The sequence below is a fragment of the Erythrolamprus reginae genome, chromosome 8, assembly GCF_031021105.1.
Source record: "Erythrolamprus reginae isolate rEryReg1 chromosome 8, rEryReg1.hap1, whole genome shotgun sequence".
NCBI classification, from domain to species: domain Eukaryota; kingdom Metazoa; phylum Chordata; class Lepidosauria; order Squamata; family Dipsadidae; genus Erythrolamprus; species Erythrolamprus reginae.
This window is the reverse complement of record NC_091957.1, coordinates 17,568,141-17,587,457: the sequence shown is the minus strand read 5'-3', so window position 1 is coordinate 17,587,457 and position 19,317 is coordinate 17,568,141. Positions and strand designations below refer to the sequence as shown.

Here is a 19,317-nt window from a genome sequence, read left to right as displayed (position 1 = left end):
AGATAGATAGATAGATAGATAGATAAATAGAAGAGTGAAGAGAGAAAGAGAGAGAGAGATTATTGAAGATAGAAAGATGACAGATAAATAGATAGACAGACAGACAGACAGACAGACAGACAGATAGATGATAGATAATTGAAGAGAAAAAGAGAGAGAGATTATTGAAGATAGATAGATGATAGACAGACAGAAAGACAGACAGACAGATAAATGAATAGATAGATAATTAAATAGATAGGTGATAGATAGATAAATATAGAAGGCTGAAGAGAGAAAGAGAGAAATATTATTGAAGATAGAGAGACGACAGATAGATAGAAAAATAGATAGATAGATAGATAGATAGATAGATAGATAGATAGATAGATAGATAGATAGATAGATAGATAGATAGATAATGATGACAGGTAGGTAGGTAGGTGGATGAATGGATGGACGGAGGGAGGGAGGGAGAGAGAGAGAGAGCTTGAATGAGTTGTGGGGCTTTGTTGTTGGAGGTGGGTTTTTTTTAATTGCACAACTGTTCAATGGGGGATGGTATAAGCAGATCTCCTGCCTTGGACCAGAGGGCTGGACTAGATTGGCTCTGAAGTGCCCTTCCAGCCCTGGGATTCTATGTAATTTCATTCCTTCTTGTGGGGCCAACACATTCTCAGCTTTTCCTTGAATGCAGCTCATCTGTCTGGAAGCCATACCGCATTTCGGACATAAAACACTCTAGAAAACATCTAGAGATACTTTATGAGAAGAGCCCTCCACTCCTTCACTGGCAACAGAATCCCCTACACAACTAGACTTACAATCCTTGGTTGAGAAAGCTTAGAACTATGTTGCCTTCAACACGACCTAAGCATAGCCCATAAAATCATCTGCTACAACATCCTTCCTGTCAATGACTACTTCAGCTTCAACCACAACAACACACGAGCACACAACAGATACAAACTCCAAGTAAACCGCTCCAAACTCGACTGCAGGAAATATGACTTTAGTAACTGAGTAGTTGATGCCTGGAATTCACTACCAGCCTCTAGCAGTGATTTTCAACCTTTTTTGAGCCACGGCACATTTTTTACATTTATGAAACCCTGGAGCACATGGAGCGGGGAGGGGGCGGCTTAAAAAAGTTTGGACAAAAAAATTATTTCTCTCTCTCTTCCTCCCCTTCACTCTATTTCTTTCTCTCTCTCTCCCTCCCTCTTTCTCTCCCTCTCCATCCCTCTTTCTTTCTCTTCCTTCCTTCCTCTTTTTTGCTGTCTCTCTCCCTCCCTCCCTCTATGTCTTTCTCTCTCTCTCTTTCCCTCCCTCTTTCTCTCTCTCTTGCTTTCTTTTTCTCTTGCTCTCTTTCTTTCTCTTGTTTTCTCTCTCTCTCTCTTGCTTTCTTTCTCTCTCTCTTCTCTTGTTTTCTCTCTCTCTCTTACTTTCTTTCTCTCTTGTTCTCTTTCCCTCTCTCTCGCTTTCTCTCTTGCTTTCTTTCTCTCTCTCTCTCTTGCTTTCTTTCTCTCTGAGCTTCGCGGCACACCTGACCATGTCTCGCGGCACACTAGTGTGCCACGGCACACTGGTTGAAAAACACTGCTCTATAGTATCATCACCTAACTCCCAAAACTTTACCCTTAGACTCTCCACTGTTGACCTCTCCCGATTCCTAAGAGGTCAGTAAGGGGCGTGCATAAGTGCACCAGCGTGCCTTCTGTCCCCTGTCCCAATGTTTCTCTCTTACTAGTATCATATATATGTTGTTATATCTTTGTATGCTGCCAATATGTACTTGGCAAAATAAAAATAAAACAAATAAAACAAATAAAACAAATAAAACAAATAAAACAAATAAAATAAATAAAATAAATAAAATAAATAAAATAAATAAAATAAATAAAATAAATAAAATAAATAAAATAAATAAAATAAATAAAATAAATTGAAATAAAATGAAATAAAATGAAATAATATGAAATAATATGAAATAATATGAAATAATATGAAATAATATGAAATAAAATAAAATACAAAATATAAAATAAAACAAAAAAATAAAAATAAAATAAAATATAAAAATAAAATATAAAATAAATAAAATTATAAAAAACAAAAACAAAACACACACACACACACATTTGGTCTTAGAACATTGCAAAAAATTACCAATATATAAGGGGGCTGGAAGAGACCTTAGAGGTTTTCCAGCCCAACCCCCTGCTTTAAGCAAGGAGAACTTACACCTTCACAACAGCCCTTGGAGGTAGGCCATTGGGTGAGGAGTTCCTCCCAGGGTTGGGAAAGGGGGGATTGAAAATACTGTATCTGATTACATGGCAGCCTAAGCCTTGATGCTGAGGCTTTCGATTCAACGGAGAAGCAGAAAACAGAATGGACTAGTTCCTTATTTTTTATTTTGTCTTCTTGTTTTGGGGACCACCAACTTCCTCGTTAAATCTGATGATGTGGCAAGCCGATTTTCCTGCCCTGCGTTGAGATTGCTGGTCACTTGTAATAATTCCCGTTGCCTGCAGACCTGCGAGGATCCCACGGATTCATGAGATGTAAGAGACCCTCCCCAGAATTTATTTATTCATTTACTTAATATTTCTTTATTTCTTTATTTCTTTATTTCTTTCCTTTCTTTCCTTCCTTCCTTCCTTCCTTCTTTCTTTCTTTCTTTCTTTCTTTCCTTCCTTCCTTCCTTCTTTCCTTCATTCCTCTCCTCTCCTTCCTTCCTTTTACTTCATTCTTCTTCCCTCTCCTTTCTTTTCCTTTCCCTTCATTATTCTTCCTTTCCTTTCCTTCTTCTTTCTTTCCTTCCTTCCTTCCTTTCTTTCCTTCATTCCTCTTCTCTCCTCTCCTCTCCTTCCTTCCTTTTACTTCATTCTTCTTCCCTCTCCTTTCTTTTCCTTTCCCTTCATTATTCTTCCTTTCCTTTCCTTCTTCTTTCTTTCCTTCCTTCCTTCCTTCTTTCCTTCCTTCCTCTCCTCTCCTCTCCTTCCTTCCTTTTACTTCATTCTTCTTCCCTCTCCTTTCTTTTCCTTTCCCTTCATTATTCTTCCTTTCCTTTCCTTTTTCTTTCTTTCCTTCCTTCCTTTCTTTCCTTCCTTCCTTCCTTCTTTCTTTCTTTCCTCTCCTCTACTCTCCTTCCTTCCTACTTCATTCTTCTTCCCTCTCCTTTCTTTTCCTTTTCTTTCCCTTCATTATTCTTCCTTTCCTTCTTCTTTCCTTCTTTCTTTCTTTCTTTTCCTTTCCTTTCCCCCCCTCTCCTTTCCTCTCCTCTTTTTCCTTTCCTCCTCTTATTATTATTATTATTAGAAACTTCTTAACCAACCTCAGTCAACTTGTCTTTTTCTAACAATCCCATGTGAATTCCTCAACCTAAGAAAACACGGATTTCAAACACCCAGGATTCCACACAGCCATCTTGCTGTGGATTCTGGGATTTGAAGTCCACCACATCAGCACGCTAGCTAAGGAATTCTGGGATTGGAAGCCCACCACGTCTTAAAAGTTGCCCCTGTTTCTAACCTCCCCGCAGGATGGACAGGAGGACCTTGGTGAGGATGACAGTCTGGGCCTTCCTCCTCTTGATCCTGGGAGATCTCACCTGGGCTGCAGATCCCCCACACTTTTGCTATGGATCACCGGGTCTACCTGGAGTCCCAGGACCCCCTGGGAAAGATGGACGAGATGGACATAAGGGAGCCAAAGGAGAACCAGGTTAGTAGCTGATTTGGACAATTCTGGGCGTATTCGACAGCTGGGTTTGGAAATCAACCCCACTTTGTTCACTGTAAAAATTTTATTTTTATTTATTTCTCTCCACCGTAAAAGCATGCATACCTAACAATACATAGGCCTTCAACGAATATGTATACATATACATTTCTTGCATTTACATCTATATTATTATAGAAACATAGAAACATAGAAGTCTGACGGCAGAAAAAGACCTCATGGTCCATCTAGTCTGCCCTTATACTATTTTCTGTATTTTATCTTAGGATGGATCTATGTTTATCCCAGGCATGTTTAAATTCAGTTACTGTGGATTTATCTACCACGTCTGCTGGAAGTTTGTTCCAAGGATCTACTAAATAATAAAATCATATTTTCTCATGTTGCTTTTGATCTTTCCCCCAACTAACTTCAGATTGTGTCCCCTTGTTCTTGTGTTCACTTTCCTATTAAAAACACTTCCCTCCTGAACCTTATTTAACCCTTTAATATATTTAAATGTTTCGATCATATCCCCCTTATATACATTGTATTTCATGTTTATATATTTCCCGTTTTTCTTTAAAGTTTTGTTTATTGAGTTTTACAAAATAATAAATAAAAGAAGGTGTATACACCACAAAATCTCTCTCTCTCTCTCTCTCTCTCTTTTTTACAAATCTTACCCATTTTATCATGTTTCTTATACACTGCTCAAAAAAAAAATTAAAGGGAACACTTAAAAAACAGAATATGACTCCAAGTAAATCAAACTTCTGTGAAATCAAACTGTCCACTTAGGAAGCAACACTGATGGACAGTCAACTTCACCTGCTGTTGTGCAAATGGAAGAGTTGTGCAAATGAAATATTCAATGAGAATATTTCATTCATTCAGATCTAGGATGTGTTCTTTGAGTGTTCCCTTTATTTTTTTGAGCAGTATATTTTCATTTTTACATATTACAGTATATATTTACATTTCTATATGTCAGTTTATATTTACCTTTACAAATTGTTCATTACATTACATATATGTTTGTCTGTTTTTGTATGCCATTACACATTATAATAACCTTACGCTCCATCCACTTATACCATAGATTCCAAGTATCGTAATAATCCGAATCATTTATTCCCTAGATTTCCAAGGTCATACATCCTTTCACAGCCCTTTACTTCTCTTTTTAATCCAATTATACCAATTATTCCAAATCTCGTAATATTCTGATAATAAATAAATAAATGAATGCATGAATGAATGAATGAATGAATGAATGAATGAATGAATGAATATTCTGAATTGCTTGTTCTCTTAATCTCCATTGTCATCCTGTCCATTTCTGCAACTCTGTAAATTTTATCTCTAATATTGTTTTCTGGTGGAATCACTTTATTCTTCCAAAATTGTGCATATGATACCCTTGCAGGCGTTACTATGTGCATAATTAGATATTTAGGGTATGTTTTAGGTTTTTTTTTTTTCTTGATTCCTAATAACATACATTCTGGAGTGAATTCTATTTCTGTGTCAGTTATCTTCCTTTGCTTTGGGACGTGTCCACCACAGATGAAAGAAGGTACCTAATTCTTTCTTGCATTCCCAACATGTCGAATTTAAAACTGGAGTAGATTTTTCGCTAATCTTGATGGTGCCAAGTACCATCTATGAATCATCTTATAATAGAACTTTGAACCTCATGTTTCTTGTAAGTGTGATTTGTCTTTTCTTTTTCTTTCCTTTTTGTTCTTTCTTTCTTTCTTTCCTGCATTTTTGTATTTTTTAATGTACATATTCAATATTTGAGTCTGCGGAGAGGGACAACATACAAATCTAATAAATAAATAAATAAATAAATAAATAAATGAATGAATGAATGAATGAATGAATGAATGAATGAATAAATAAATAAAGATTTTTTTAAAAAAAAATCTTAAAATAATAATTTTCTTTGAATGCCCCTGATTTCATGATTTTGCAATTTATGTTCCAGGTCTTTTCCCAGTCGCCCACGTTTATCATTGGCTCTTCAACCGTTTCTTCTATTTTGTCTATTTCTAATAGGTACTCTGAATGCAGCTTTTTTTTAAAAGCTTCCTCCCCCCCCCAAGCCCAACTAGGTGCTAACGATCTTCCCAGCACTTATCTTGCAGGTTCTTCCATTGTTACTCTCTGCAAAGAATGTTTTCCAAGCTATAAGTTTTTGCAGGTTTTTTTCATTACTCTAATTTGCTCCAAGTAAGTTTCTTTCCAGCCCTAACCAGATGCTAACGATGTTCCCAGCTCTTACCAGCATGCAAGCTCTTTCATTGTTACCCTTAGCTAAGAATGTTTTCCAAGCCCTGCCTTTGCAGGTTCTTTCATTGTTACTCTCTGCAAAGAATATTTTCCAAGCTCTAGGTTTTTGCAGGTTTTTTTTCATTACTCTAACTTGCTCCAAGTATTTTTCTTTTCAGCCCTCACCAGGTTCTAACAATGTTCCCAACTCTTACTGGCTTGCAAGCTCTTTCATTGTTACTCTCTCCAAATAAGTTTTTTTTAAAGCCCTAACCAGGGGATAAAATAATGTGCTGAAACTAACCAGACTAAGGACACTAGGCAGATTAATATCCGGTAAGCAGATTCTTTTCCCTATTTTCCTCCCCAAAAACTATACTCTGAAAAATATTTATGGCGACGTTTCGACGAGGTCCCACTCGTCATCTTCAGGCTGGTGTTTCTGTCCTTGTTCTCAGGCGAACACTGCGAGACCTGAGCTGCCTTCCTTCTATAAATACTGGTGGCTGGGTGTGGTTTGATTATAGAAGGAAGGCAGCTCAGGTCTCGCAGTGTTCGCCTGAGAACAAGGACAGAAACACCATCCTGAAGATGACGAGTGGGACCTCGTCGAAACGTCGCCAGAAATTTCCAAATCCTACACAGGAAGAAACCCGAATATACCAAGACCGTCATACCTGTACCCGTGAAAATCTACGAAAACACACACACACACACACACACATATATATATATGTATGTATGTATGTATGTATGCATGCATGCATGTATGTATGTATGTATGTATGTATATATATTCATCCAGACCTTCCAGCACTCTTATTCTGTTAAACCAGGGGTAGCGAAGTTGGCTCTTCTATGACATGTGGACTTCAACTCCCAGAATTCCTGAGCTAGGAAGATTGGCTCAGGAATTCTGGGAGTTGAAGTTCACAAGTCATAGAAGAGCCAACATGGCCTACCCCTGAGTTAAATGAATGGTTTGTATGCCGAATGCTACCTGAATGTCCTCCTTCCGGCAATGCTCTGCTGCTTCTAACTCACCTTCTCCCTCCATCCATAGGTCCTCCAGCCACCCCAGGAAGCCACGGACCCAAAGGTGAACAAGGTATAGCAGGCCTCCCTGGTTTGCCCGGTAAAAGCGGACCTCGGGGAGCTTCTGGAACCGTAGGCAACGTCGGTTCCAAAGGCGAACAAGGGACACCCGGAGACCCTGGCGGCCACAAGCTCATGTACCAATCGGCCTTCACCGTCAAGCGCCAGACCCAGGCCCATCCAGTGAAGAACGCTCCGGTAGTCTTCCACGGCAACATCACCAACACCTACAATGATTATGACACCACCACGGGCAAATTCACCTGCCGCATCCCTGGTGTCTACTACTTTGTCTTCCACACCTCCTTGACATCCAACCTTTGTGTCAACCTATACCAGAATCGAGAGCGGGTGGTCAGCTTCTGCGACCATCTCACCAACCCCAAGCAAGTCAGCTCCGGCGGGGTCTTGCTTCAGTTGCAAGCCGGACACCAGGTCTGGTTAGCGGTCAATGATTACAACGGTATGGTGGGCATAGCCGGAGCTGACAGCGTCTTCTCGGGCTTCCTGCTGTTCCCGGATTAAACTTCTTCTCCGGGAAGAGTTGAGTTGGGCTCTTGAGTTTCAGCCTCCCGTTGACTTCTTCATGATCTCCCTCGCTTGTCCTATCGCTCGCGGTTTCTCTCCTGCCTCCGCGCTGATTTTAAATAAATAAATGAATGAATAAATAAAGAGTTTGCAACGGCGATGAAAAACAACAACGATCTCATCACTGTTTTTGCCTTCTCGGTTCACTGTCGCTTACGGCAGGTTGCGTCTCTCAATAGGGCCAAGTTTAATACGGGTGGACTTCAACTCCCAGCATTCCCTGGCTACACTGGGAGGGGAATTCTGGGAGTTGAAGTCCACCCATGTTAAAATGTTGCTGAAAGAATGGCTGGGGGAGTCTAGGAGTTGAAGTCCGTCTATCTTAAAAAGTTTCCCAGAGAATGTCCAGGGAATTCTGGGAGTTTAAATCCATTCATTCTTAAAAGTTGGAAAGAGAATAGCCAGGGAATTCTGGGAGTTGAAGTCCACCAATCTCAAAAGTTTCTAAAAGAATAGCTAGGGAATTCTGGGAGTTGAAGTCCACCCATGTTAAAAGGTTGCTAAAAGAACCCGCTGGGGAATTCTGGGAGTTGGAGTCCACCAAACTCAAGAGTTTCTTTAAAAAGTGGCTGGGGAATTCTGGGAGTTGAAGTCCACCCATGTTAAAAGGTTGCCAAGAGAATAGCCAGGGAATTCTGGGAGTTGGAGTCCACCAATCTCAAGAGTTTCTTTAAAAAGTGGCTGGGGAATTCTGGGAATTGAAGTCCACCCATGTTAAAAGGTTGCCAAATGGTACCATTGGTTAAAAAAAAGAAATTACTTAAAAATTCTTCATCAAGAAAAATATCCAACAAAAACAACTTGTAAAACTAGCAATCTACGTCACAAATCATAATATCAAACTGAAACGACAAATTGTAAACATCGATTGACACGAACTTTAAATTACAAAGAAACTGAATGAACAAACCCTTAAACTACTGATACGTGTTGGCACTAACAATTACATCAAAAACATATAGATAAAAACTTTAGGGAAATCTACACCACCTATGTGCTTAAAACAAAGGCCGCAAAGCATGAAAGCCCCAGCTCTAACGCTGGCCCTATACACTCTTCTTACTACTCCTCTTCTGTTCCAATTTCCTATCCCCCTTCCCTTTACATCTCTTTCCCTTCTTCCCCAACCCCCTCCCTTTCCTTTTTTCTCCTTCCCCATCTACTTATACTATATAAGAAAATTATAAATATTAGAATGTACATTATATATATATTCCCTTTGCCTTTCTGTACCCTGTTTTTAATGTATATAGTTAATAAAAACATTTATTTAAAAAAAAAATAAAAGGTTGCCAAGAGAATAGCCAGGGAATTCTGGGAGTTGGAGTCCACCAATCTCAAGAGTTTCTTTAAAAAGTGGCTGGGGAATTCTGGGAATTGAAGTCCATTCATTTTTAAAAGTTGCCAAGAGAATAGCCAGGGAATTCTGGGAGTTGGAGTCCAGCAATCTCAAGAGTTTCTTTAAAAAGTGGCTGGGGAATTCTGGGAATTGAAGTCCACCCATGTTTAATTTAATTTAATTGACTTCTATGCGGCCCAATCCCAATGGACGCAGGGCAGTTTACAACAATGAGTAAATACAATACAAAGATACAAGAGTCAAATATAAATAAAAACCCAATAAAAATCACATTATAGAAACCTTAGCAAACTATCCAATCAATCACCCATATCATTCTTTTAAGAAGCACAATTCAACAGAAGATGGAGAATTATTTGCATTCGTATTAAAATAATACATGGATGAAAGATTGGGAAAAAATATTCAGGATCCCCAAAGAACATATATGGAACTGTAGAAATGTGAAAAAGTTGCTAAAGGAATGGCTGGGGAATTCTGGGAGTTGAAGTCCATCCATTTTTAAAATTGGCAAGGAATTCTGGGAGTTGAAGTCCATCCATTTTTAAAAGTTAGCAAGGAATTCTGGGAGTCCACCCATCTTAAAAAGTTGCCAAGGTCAAGACAGTGGTTTTATTATATAAATAGACAGCACATATACAGTATATCAATAAATGACCTTCGGATGACCCGGATGGTTTAAGGATAAGCCATTCAAAAATTGAACCCCAAGTTCTCTCTCCTATTTTCAGCCTCTCATAAAAGGCGCCATATTTTGCACCCCAATAAATGAAGGTCTCTGACCAAATTGAGATTTATTAACTTTGGTTTAGAATTGAATTATACAGAAGCTCAATTAGCCAGTCAAGCAATCAGATCTTTATTATAGTCAGAGACCAGGATAAGAAAATACTAAAATCTATAATGTTAAAATAAATAAAATACACAAAATTAAAAATGTTTTTAAAATATTTATACGTACACTCAGATTATATCTATATCATCCATGCCAATTCATCACCTTATCATCTATCTCTGTCAATCGTCTATCTATCATGTCTCTATAAATTTATCTATCATCTATCAAGCTATCATCTATCTATCTATCTATATCTATCTATCTATCTATCTATCATTTATCTATCATCTATAGCTATCATATCTATCTATCTATCTATCATCTATCATTTATCTATCATCTATAGCTATCATATCTATCTATCTATCTATCTATCTATCATTTATCTATCATTTATCTATCATCTATAGCTATCATATCTATCTATCATATCTATCTATCTATCTATCTATCTATCTATCTATCTATCTATCTATCTAATATAAATTTGATCTATTTACCTAATCTCTCTCTCTCTCTCTCTATCTTCCTATCTCTCTATCTTCAATCTATCATCTCTATCATCTATCATTTATCTATCATCTATATCTATCATAAATATTATCCATCCATCCATCCATCCATCCATCCATCCATCCATCCATCCATCTATCTATCTATCTATCTATCTATCTATCTATCTATCTATCATATAAATATGATCTATCTATCTATCATCTACCCCTTTCATCTTTTTCTCTCCTTTCTCTTTACCCCACCTTTTTCTCTCTTTTCTTTCTTTGCTTCTTACTTTCTTTCTTTTCTTTTCACTTTCTTTCTTCTTCTCTCTCTCTCCTTTCTCTCCTCTTCTCTCTCCTTTCCTTCCTTCCTTCTTTCATTCTTTCTTTCATTCTTTCTTTCTGTTTTCTTTCTTTTCTTTTCTTTTCTTTCCCTTTCTTTCTTTCTTTCTTTCTTTCTTTCTTTCTTTCTTTCCTCTCCCACTATTTTGCAATTGTCACATTTTGGCCTCCCTTTGGCTGGAAGCCTGGAACCCTTCGTCCTTGCACATCCAGCAAAATTAAACTTATGTGAGATGGCCAAGCCACGGGTTCCGGATTGCAAAATGGAGCCCGAGGAGAGAGAAAGAGAAAGAGACTAAGACCCCAAACCACAAAACCCACCAACATTTCTCTTCCTTTTTCTTTCTTTCTTGCAGAAGTAGCAGAAAAGGGCCTGAGAAGTATTGTGTTCTTGCAACCCCCTCCCTTCATGAGAAAGATGGATGTGAAACTTGCTGGCAAGGCAGAGAAAGGGTCCGGGAAGAGAAGGGGGAATCACCCCACAGAAAGGAGAAGCTCCAGCCAGTTCCCCTGTTGTGGGCAACACAACCAGGAGGGAGGGATTGTGTGCCCGTGTGTGTGTCAGCAGCCTGAAATCCAGAGGTGTGCATGTCTGCACACACACGTCCCATCCAGGAAATTGCTTTTGACCGTATCGGATGGTAACAACTTAGCTCTTGCTAGCTTGAAGGTGTAACAAGACGTGCCAGGTAAGAGGCCTTTTGAGGATGGATGGATAGATGGAGAGAGAGAGAGAAACAGACAGACAGACATTCAGGCAGACAGACAGACAGATGACACAGAGAGATGATCGGGTGGGGGGGAAGAGATAGATAGATAGATAGATAGATAGATAGATAGATAGATAGATAGATAGATATAGATGAGAGAGAGAGAGAGAGATGAGACAGATGAGAGAGAGTGGAGATAGAGATAGATAAATAGATAGATGGATAGATGGATAGATAGAGACAGACAAACAGAAAGACAGACAGACAGATGTTAGAGAGAGATGATAGAGATAGATAGATAGATAGATAGATAATAGATAGATGAGAAAGAGAGAGAGAGAGACAGACAATAGAGAGATGATAGAGAGGGGGGGAGAGAGAGAGAGAGACAGACAGACAGACAGACAGACAGACAGATGATAAGAGAGATAGATAGAGGGGTGGATAGAGATAGATAGATAGATAGATAGATAGATAGATAGATAGATGGATAGAATGATGGTAGAGATGATAGAGAGATATTAGAAATGGAGGATAGAGATAGACAGATAGAGATAAAAATAGATGAAGAGATGAATAGCTAGATAATAATAATAATAATAATAATAATAATAATAATAATTTATTAGATTTATATGTCGCCCCTCTCTGTGGACTCAGAGATAGATAGATAGATAGATAGATAGATAGATAGATAGATAGATAGATAGATAGATAGATGATTATACTTCTTGCACTATTTTGTGAGAATGTGTTTGTCTGTAATCATAGCAAAGTTTAGACATCAAGCAAAACATTTTCAGAAAAAAACAACTCCAAGAAAATCTTGTCTTTTGGGGGGCAGAAAAATTTGGAAACCGATGATTTGGAGAAGTTGTTTTGAATTAGGTGTGATATTTGTTCTGAGTCTGTATTTCTTTGTGCTTTGTGCATTGTGTGTGTGTGTGTGTTTGTTTGTTTGTTTGTTTCTGTCTTCTGGACTCTGAACTAGTTGTTAACATAAATAGATATATTTAAAAAAAAAAAAATTTTAAAGGGGAGAATAGCAAGGTAGACACCAGATATTTGCGGGTATAAAAACCTTTGTTGCTTTTAAAAGATCGGAAAAGATTTGCCTGAGCTGATCTCCAAGTTCCCTTCCAACTCTATTCCGATTGATTGATTGATTGATTGATTGATTGATTGAAATGGTTGAGCAGGGGTTTGGACTAGAAGACCTCTAAGGTCTCTTCTAACTTTATTCCGATTAATTGATTGATTGATTGATTGATTGATTGATTGATTGAAATGGTTGAGCAGGGGTTTGGACTAGAAGACCTCTAAGGTCTCTTCTAACTTTATTCCGATTAATTGATTGATTGATTGATTGATTGATTGAAATGGTTGAGCAGGGGTTTGGACTAGAAGACCTCTAAGGTCTCTTCTAACTTTATTCCGATTGATTGATTGATTGATTGATTGATTGATTGAAATGGTTGAGCATGGGGCTGGACTAGAAGACCTCCAAGGTCCCTTCCAAGTCTACTTATTCTGCCATAAATTCAATAACCTATCTACCCTCTACCCATCTGAAAATTGAGAAAGACCCCTACCCAATCCAAACCAGTGGCCTCCAACACCCAGCCTTCCCCATGCAGGATGGCCATGCCATTGCTGGGGATTCTGGGAGTTGAAGTCCTTTGTCTCGAAGCTACCAAAAATGGGGAGGGGGTGTTTTCCTGGAGAAACTGAGTCACACAGCTTCCCTCTCCTGCTTTCTGTGCCCATCCAGGATGCTCAGCGCCAAACTGCTGGTGGGGGTCTTGATGCTGTGCTTCCCCTCAGCATGGTTGGCACGAGCCAGCAGCTGCCAAGGCCCCCCACTTATCCCAGGGACTCCCGGTATGCCAGGGGCCCCGGGGTCCAACGGCCAAGATGGAGTTGACGGGAGCAAAGGAGAACGAGGTAAGGAAGAAGAACGATGTCCATTAAAGGCCCTTATTGGGTGGGAGGGTTGGGGGTTAGACCCCAGCAGAGGAAGGGCAAAGGTTGGGAAGGAGGTTGGGTCATCTAGCCCACCCCTCTACTTTGGAGAAGGACTTTATATGCTTCACAAACTTTTCTCCTTCCTTACCTCAATCCGTTTCTCTGGAGTTTTTATTGAATTGCAAGGATTGATCTTAAGTCTCTGGGCTATTTTCTATTTTTCTTCTTTGCCCCGACCTTCCTTCCTTTCCTTTCTCCATCCTTCCTTCCATTTCTGTGTTTTCTAGGTTCTTCCTTCCTCCTTCCCTTTCCTTCATCCACCTATCCTATCTTCCTTCGATTTTTATTCTATTCTTCTATACTCTGATCTTCCTTCCCTCCCTCCTTTCATTTTTTCTCCTTCTGTCTTTCTTTCCTTTTCTCTCTATCTTTCTCTCTCTCTCTATCGTCTTCTACCATTTAGAGTATCTCCTTTTCATCCATCCATTTCCTTTCTTCCTTCCTCCCTTTCCTTCATCCAATCATCCTTTCATCCTTCAATTTTTTCCATATTCTTCTATACTCTGATCTTTCCCTCCCTCTTTTCATTTTTTTCCTTCTTTCCTTTCCTTCTTTATTTTTTCTATCTTCCTCCCTCTCTCTATCGTCTTCTACCATTTACAGTATCTACTTTCCACCCATCCATTTCCTTCCTTCCTTTGATTTTTATTCTATTCTTCTATACTCTGATCTTCCTTCCCTCTCTCCTTTCATTTTTTTCTCCTTCCGTCTTTCCTTTTCTTTCTATCTTCCTCTCTCTATTGTCTTCTACCATTTACAGTATCTACTTTCCATCCCTCCATTTCCTTCCTCCCTCCCTCCCTCCTTCCCTTGTGAGATAGCCATGATGAATGCCAGTGCTACTTTTTCCCAAACTCTCAGCCAAACAATCTTGCATCCATGACCGTTCATTTTTTTCTCCTTCCTTCCTTCCCTTCTTTCTTTTTCTCTATTTTCCTGTCTTTCTCTATCATCTATCATTTACTTTCCAGCCTCCATTTTTTTCCTTCTTTCCTTCTTTTTCTCTTTCTCCCCTTCCTTTCTCTCTCTCTATTTATCTTCTACAGTATTATTATCTACTTCTTATCCCTCCATTTTTCTTCCTCCCTCCCTCCCTCCCTTTTGAGACAGCCATGAGAAATGCCAATGCTACTTTCTCCCAAACTCACAGCTGTCCAATCTCGCACCCGTGACAGCTCACCAACTTCGTCTCCTCCACGAGTCTTTCTCCACTTTCCTCCCATCCTGCATCTTCTTCTCCCTCGCTTTCAGCTCTTCCTCTCATTCCTCCAGTTGATTCTTGCACTCCACCCATTTCCAATCCCACTTCCCTAATTTTGCACCCAACAACACAACCGCCCTGCAAAGTAGGCCCGTAGGTTCCACTGTTTGTGGTCTACGCCGCCGCACCGCCTTTTTTTCTCATGTGTGTTCTGTCGGGCTCTCTGGTAGAATCCTCCCAAAAATTCACAGGTACAAATTTCAGACACACACACACGTTTGAAAATTCAAAACAATGTTCTTTATAATGAAAATTCACTTAAACCAACCCCTCTTTTGGTATAGCATAGAGCACTCGTCTCCAAACAAACTGGTAATTTGTACAAGTCACTTATCAGTTCTGTGATACTTAGCTTGCAGCTGTGAGGCAATTCACAGTCCTTCTCCTTTCACAAAGTGAAACACACTTTGCCCTGGTTTAGTTTCAAAGCGGGGGAAAATCAGCACACACAAGTCAGTCAGTAAAGCAGTCATGAAACACAAGGATCAGATAATCCTCCACAATGGCCAAACCCACAGGCTGCTATTTATAGCAGCCTCACTAATTACCACAGCCCCACCCAACCACAGGTGGCCTCATTTTCTTTGATAATAATCTCTCAGTTGTTGTTGCCTATGCATCGCTCTCCGCATGCGTGGCTGTATCATTAACTCTTGTTCTGAATCCAAGGAGGAGCTAGATAATTGATCTCCTTCTGGGCTGTCTGCCACATTCTCCTCCTCCCTGTCACTCATGTCTTCTTGGTCAGAGGAGCCTTCATGAGCAGATTCCACCAGGGGCAAAACAGGCCTGCAGCATGTGGATGTCTCCCCCACACCCACAGTCCTTGGGGCAGGAGCTGGGCCAGAGCTAACCACAACAGTGTGCGTCTTCTTTTCTTTTTTTAAAAAAATCCCAGGACTGAACCCTGTGGTACCCCACTGCCTCCCTCCCTCCATGTGGACTTGGAGCTGTTGAGGACAACTCGTTGGGTGTGGTTGATCAGCCAACTGTTTATCCATCTGCATGTGTTATCATCAACTAATACAATCTAATTTGTGGATTAGGAGATTGTGATCTACTTTATCAAAAGCTTTTTTATTAAATATACTGCGCCTTCTTTTCTTAGGTCCACCTGGAAGAGTCGAAGATTACCGAGATGCTGGCGAACCAGGAGTACCCGGAATGCCAGGTTTCCCTGGGAAGTTTGGTCCCAGGGGACCCACCGGTGCCAAAGGTCCTCCAGGTCCGGCCGGAGATCCCGGCCCAAAAGGCGAATCCGGGGACGCCAAAGCCTCTCACCGGTCTGGTTTCTCGGCCACGCGGGGCGTCACATTTGCCCCGCGCCGGTCTCAACCGGTCCGCTTCGACCGGGTCATAACTAACGTGGGGAACCAGTACAGCAACCGCTATGGCCAATTCACCTGCCAGATCCCGGGCCTCTACTACTTCACTTACCACGCCACCTCACGCGGCAATCTCTGCCTGCAGCTGAAAAAGGGCCGGGGCAGCGCCAGTGGGGAGAATGTGGTGATCTTCTGCGACTATGCTTTAAACACCTTCCAGGTGACGACTGGCAGCGTGGTCCTCCGCGTGGCCCAGGGTGAGATGGTGTGGCTGGAACCCACGGAGAAGAACTCGCTGCTGGGGGGCATGGAAGGCTCCGATAGCATTTTCTCCGGGTTCTTGCTCTTCCCCGAAGCCAATGCCTGAACCCGTTAACCTGCATCTTCCGAGTTGCTGGGTGGTCTCCTTTCTCCTGCTCTCAAGTCAGTCAGGGCTGTTTTCTTTTTTCCTTCTTTTCTCCGACCTTCCTTCCTTTCCTTTCTCCATCCTTCCTACCATTTCTGTTCTTCTAGGATCTTCCTCCCTCCCTCCCTCTCCTTTGTCCATCCATCCTTTCGTCCTTTGGTTTTTTACCTATTCTTCTATACTCTGATCTTCCTTCCCTCCTTCCTTTCATTTTTGTTCTTCTTTCCCTTCTTTCTTTTTCTCTCTATCTCTCTCTCTCTCGTCTATCTTCTATCATTTACAGTATCTACTTTCCATCCATCCATCATTTTTCCTTCCCTCCCTCCCTCCTTCCCTCCTTCCTTCCTTCTTTCCTTCCTTCCCTTTCTCTCTAACTTCCTGTCTCAATCATCTATCTTCTATCATTTACAATATCTACCTTCCATCCATCCATTTTCCCTCCCTCCCTTCCTTTCTTCCTTCCTTTTGTTTTTTCCTTCCTTCCTTTTGTTTTTCCTTCCTTCCTTCCTTCCTTTTCACTCTGTCTTCCTCTCTCTATCATCTATCACCTATCATTTCCAGTATCTACTTTCCAGCCATCCATTTTCCCTCCCTTCCTTTTGTTTTTCCTTCCTTCCTTCCTTCCTTCCTTCCTTCTTTTTCACTCTATCTTCTTTTCTCTATCATCTATCATTTACAATATCTATTTTCCATCCACCCATTTTCCCTCCCTACCTTCCTTCTTTTTCTTTTTCCTTCCTTCCTTCCTCTGCCTTCTGAGTTGCTGGGGGGGGGGGGGTTTCTCCTTTCTCCCGCTTGACACCCCCCTCTTTGTTTTCTCCACTCTCTCAAATTAGGGGGGGGGGAGAAACCCTCTAACCTTCAAGATCTCGGCGAGATTTGCAAACGAATCAATAAACCTTCATTGAGAAAAAAAGAAGTTTTTCGTGTCAGAATTTGAACTCGGGCTTCGGGGCCGGCATCTCCCCCTCGGGGAAGGGTGGGAGTTTAGGAAGTGGAGGGGGTGAGAAAGGCTTGGGTTTTTTGGTGTGTATGTGTGTCTTTACATTAGTCCTCGACTCGCAAGTGGTCAGTGACCATTTGAAATTACAACAGCGCTGGGGTGAAAAAAAGGATATTTTTCCATACTTACGACCATGTTGCATCATCCCCCACATGACTTCTTCTTCTTCTTCTTATTATTATTATTATTATTACTATTACTATTATTATTATTATTTAGATTTGTATGCCGCCCTTCTCCGAAGACTTACATTTGGATGCTCAGTCGTTGGTTTGTGAAATTGTGACCCTGCTGTATAGAGCGCTGGTGAGACCACATTTGTAATACTGTGTCCAGTTCTGGAGATCTCACCTACAAAAAGATATTGATCAAATTGAACGGGTCCAAAGACGGGCTACAAAAAGGGTGGAAGGTCTGAAGCATCAAACTGATCAGGAAAGACTCAATGAACTCAATCTGTATAGTCTGGAGGACAGAAGGAAAAGGGGGGACATGATGGAAACATTTAAATATGTTATAGGGTTCAATAAGGTTCAGGAGGGAAGTGTTTTTAATAGGAAAGTGAACTGAAGAACAAGGGGGCACAATCTGAGGATAGTTGGGGGAAAGATCAGAAGCAACGTGAGAAAATATTATTTGACTGAAAGAGTAGATGCTTGGAACAACTTCCAGCAGACGTGGTTGGTCAATCCACAGGAACTGAATGTAAACATGCCTGGGCTAAACATGATCCATCCTAAGATAAAATACAGGAAATAGTAGAAGGGCAAACTAGATGGACCAGGAGGTCTTTTTCTGCCGTCAATCTTCTATGTTTCTGTTTCAACACTAAGCAACATATACAGGCAGCCAGCAGAGGGCGCCAGATGCTCAAGGATTGGCATAGAGACCATACAGGGGATTACAAGAGAGCCAGCAAAAGACCCCTCTCAATTTATGGAAAGGGGGCCTGGTGAGTTAGTCCCCTCCCTCCCCCAAAATTGTCCAGTCCGGTTGGCCCTCTGCAGCCCCCCAGGATTCGTCTGCAGTCCCCCGCCCTCCCCCCCCCCCACTGGCAGCTCCCTCCCCCCCCCCCCCCCAGGAGTGAGGCCTGAAAGCAAAGAGAAGAAACATGAAATTGAAGGAAGAAAAGAAGGTGCAAAGAAGGCAGGGAGGGAAGGAGAGAAGGAAGAAAAAGGGAAGGAGGGAGGGAGGAAGAGAAGGAAAGAGGAAGGAAGGAGGGTGAGTATAAGGGAGAGAGGGAAGGAGGGACGAATGGAGGGAGGGAGAAAAGAGAAGGAGGGAGGGAGGTATAGAAAGAATGGAGTGAAGAAGAGAAGGAAGGAGGGAGGGAAAGAAGGAAGGAAGGAAAAAGGAGGGAGGGTGAGTATAAGGGGGAGAGGGAAGGAGGGAAGAAGGGAGGAAGGGTGGAGAGGGAGAAAAAAGAGAAGGAAGGGGAGGGAGAGAAGGAAGAAAAAGGGAAGGAAGGAGGGTGAGTATAAGGGGGAGAGGGAAGGAGGGATGAATGGAGGGAGGGAGGGAAAAAGAGAAGGAGGGAGGGGTGGAAGAAGGAAAGAAGGAAGGGAGAAAAGGGAAGGAGGGAGGGAGACAGAAGGAATTGAGTGAAGAAGAGAAGGAAGGAAGGAGGGAGGGAATGAAGGATGGAAAAAAGAGGGAGGGGGAGTATAAGGGGGAGAGGGAAGGAGGGAAGAAGGGGGGCAGGGAGGAGAGAGAGAAAAGAGAAGGAAGGGGGAGGGAAGGAGGGAGAGTATAAGAGAGGGAGGAAGGAAAATAGAGAAAAGATAAGGAGGGAGGAAGAGAAGGAAGGAGGGAAGGAGAGAAGGAAGGAAAAAGAAAGGAGGGAGGGATGGAGGAAGGAAGGAAGAGAAGGAAGAAGAAAAGGGAG

The 19,317-nt window shown here is 41.2% G+C and overlaps 2 protein-coding genes across 2 annotated transcripts; both read left to right on the top strand.

Moving 5' to 3' along the window:
- The first annotated feature begins 2,389 nt into the window (after window positions 1-2,389).
- C1QC (complement C1q C chain) lies at window positions 2,390-7,778 on the top strand. The gene is made up of 3 exons (XM_070759073.1): window positions 2,390-2,546; window positions 3,527-3,708; window positions 7,046-7,778. Coding segments are annotated over exons 1-3 (741 nt in total). The 5' UTR covers window positions 2,390-2,544; the 3' UTR covers window positions 7,603-7,778.
- A 3,333-nt stretch (window positions 7,779-11,111) lies between these two features.
- C1QB (complement C1q B chain) lies at window positions 11,112-17,345 on the top strand. The gene is made up of 3 exons (XM_070759072.1): window positions 11,112-11,391; window positions 13,184-13,356; window positions 15,807-17,345. Exons 2-3 carry the CDS (start codon window positions 13,185-13,187, stop codon window positions 16,388-16,390), a joined length of 756 nt encoding a protein of 251 aa, XP_070615173.1. The 5' UTR covers window positions 11,112-11,391; window position 13,184; the 3' UTR covers window positions 16,391-17,345.
- The last annotated feature ends 1,972 nt before the right edge of the window (window positions 17,346-19,317 follow it).

What these genes read in the sequence shown, in the direction of transcription:
- C1QC (XM_070759073.1), top strand. An exon ending in GGGAGCCAAAGGAGAACCAG is followed by an intron (nt 3,709 to 7,045) that starts GTTAGTAGCTGA and finishes CTCCATCCATAG; the next exon opens with GTCCTCCAGCCACCCCAGGA.
- C1QB (XM_070759072.1), top strand. Translation starts at nt 13,185, where the DNA reads ATGCTCAGCGCCAAACTGCTGGTGGGGGTCTTGATGCTGTGCTTCCCC. An exon ending in CGGGAGCAAAGGAGAACGAG is followed by an intron (nt 13,357 to 15,806) that starts GTAAGGAAGAAG and finishes TTCTTTTCTTAG; the next exon opens with GTCCACCTGGAAGAGTCGAA.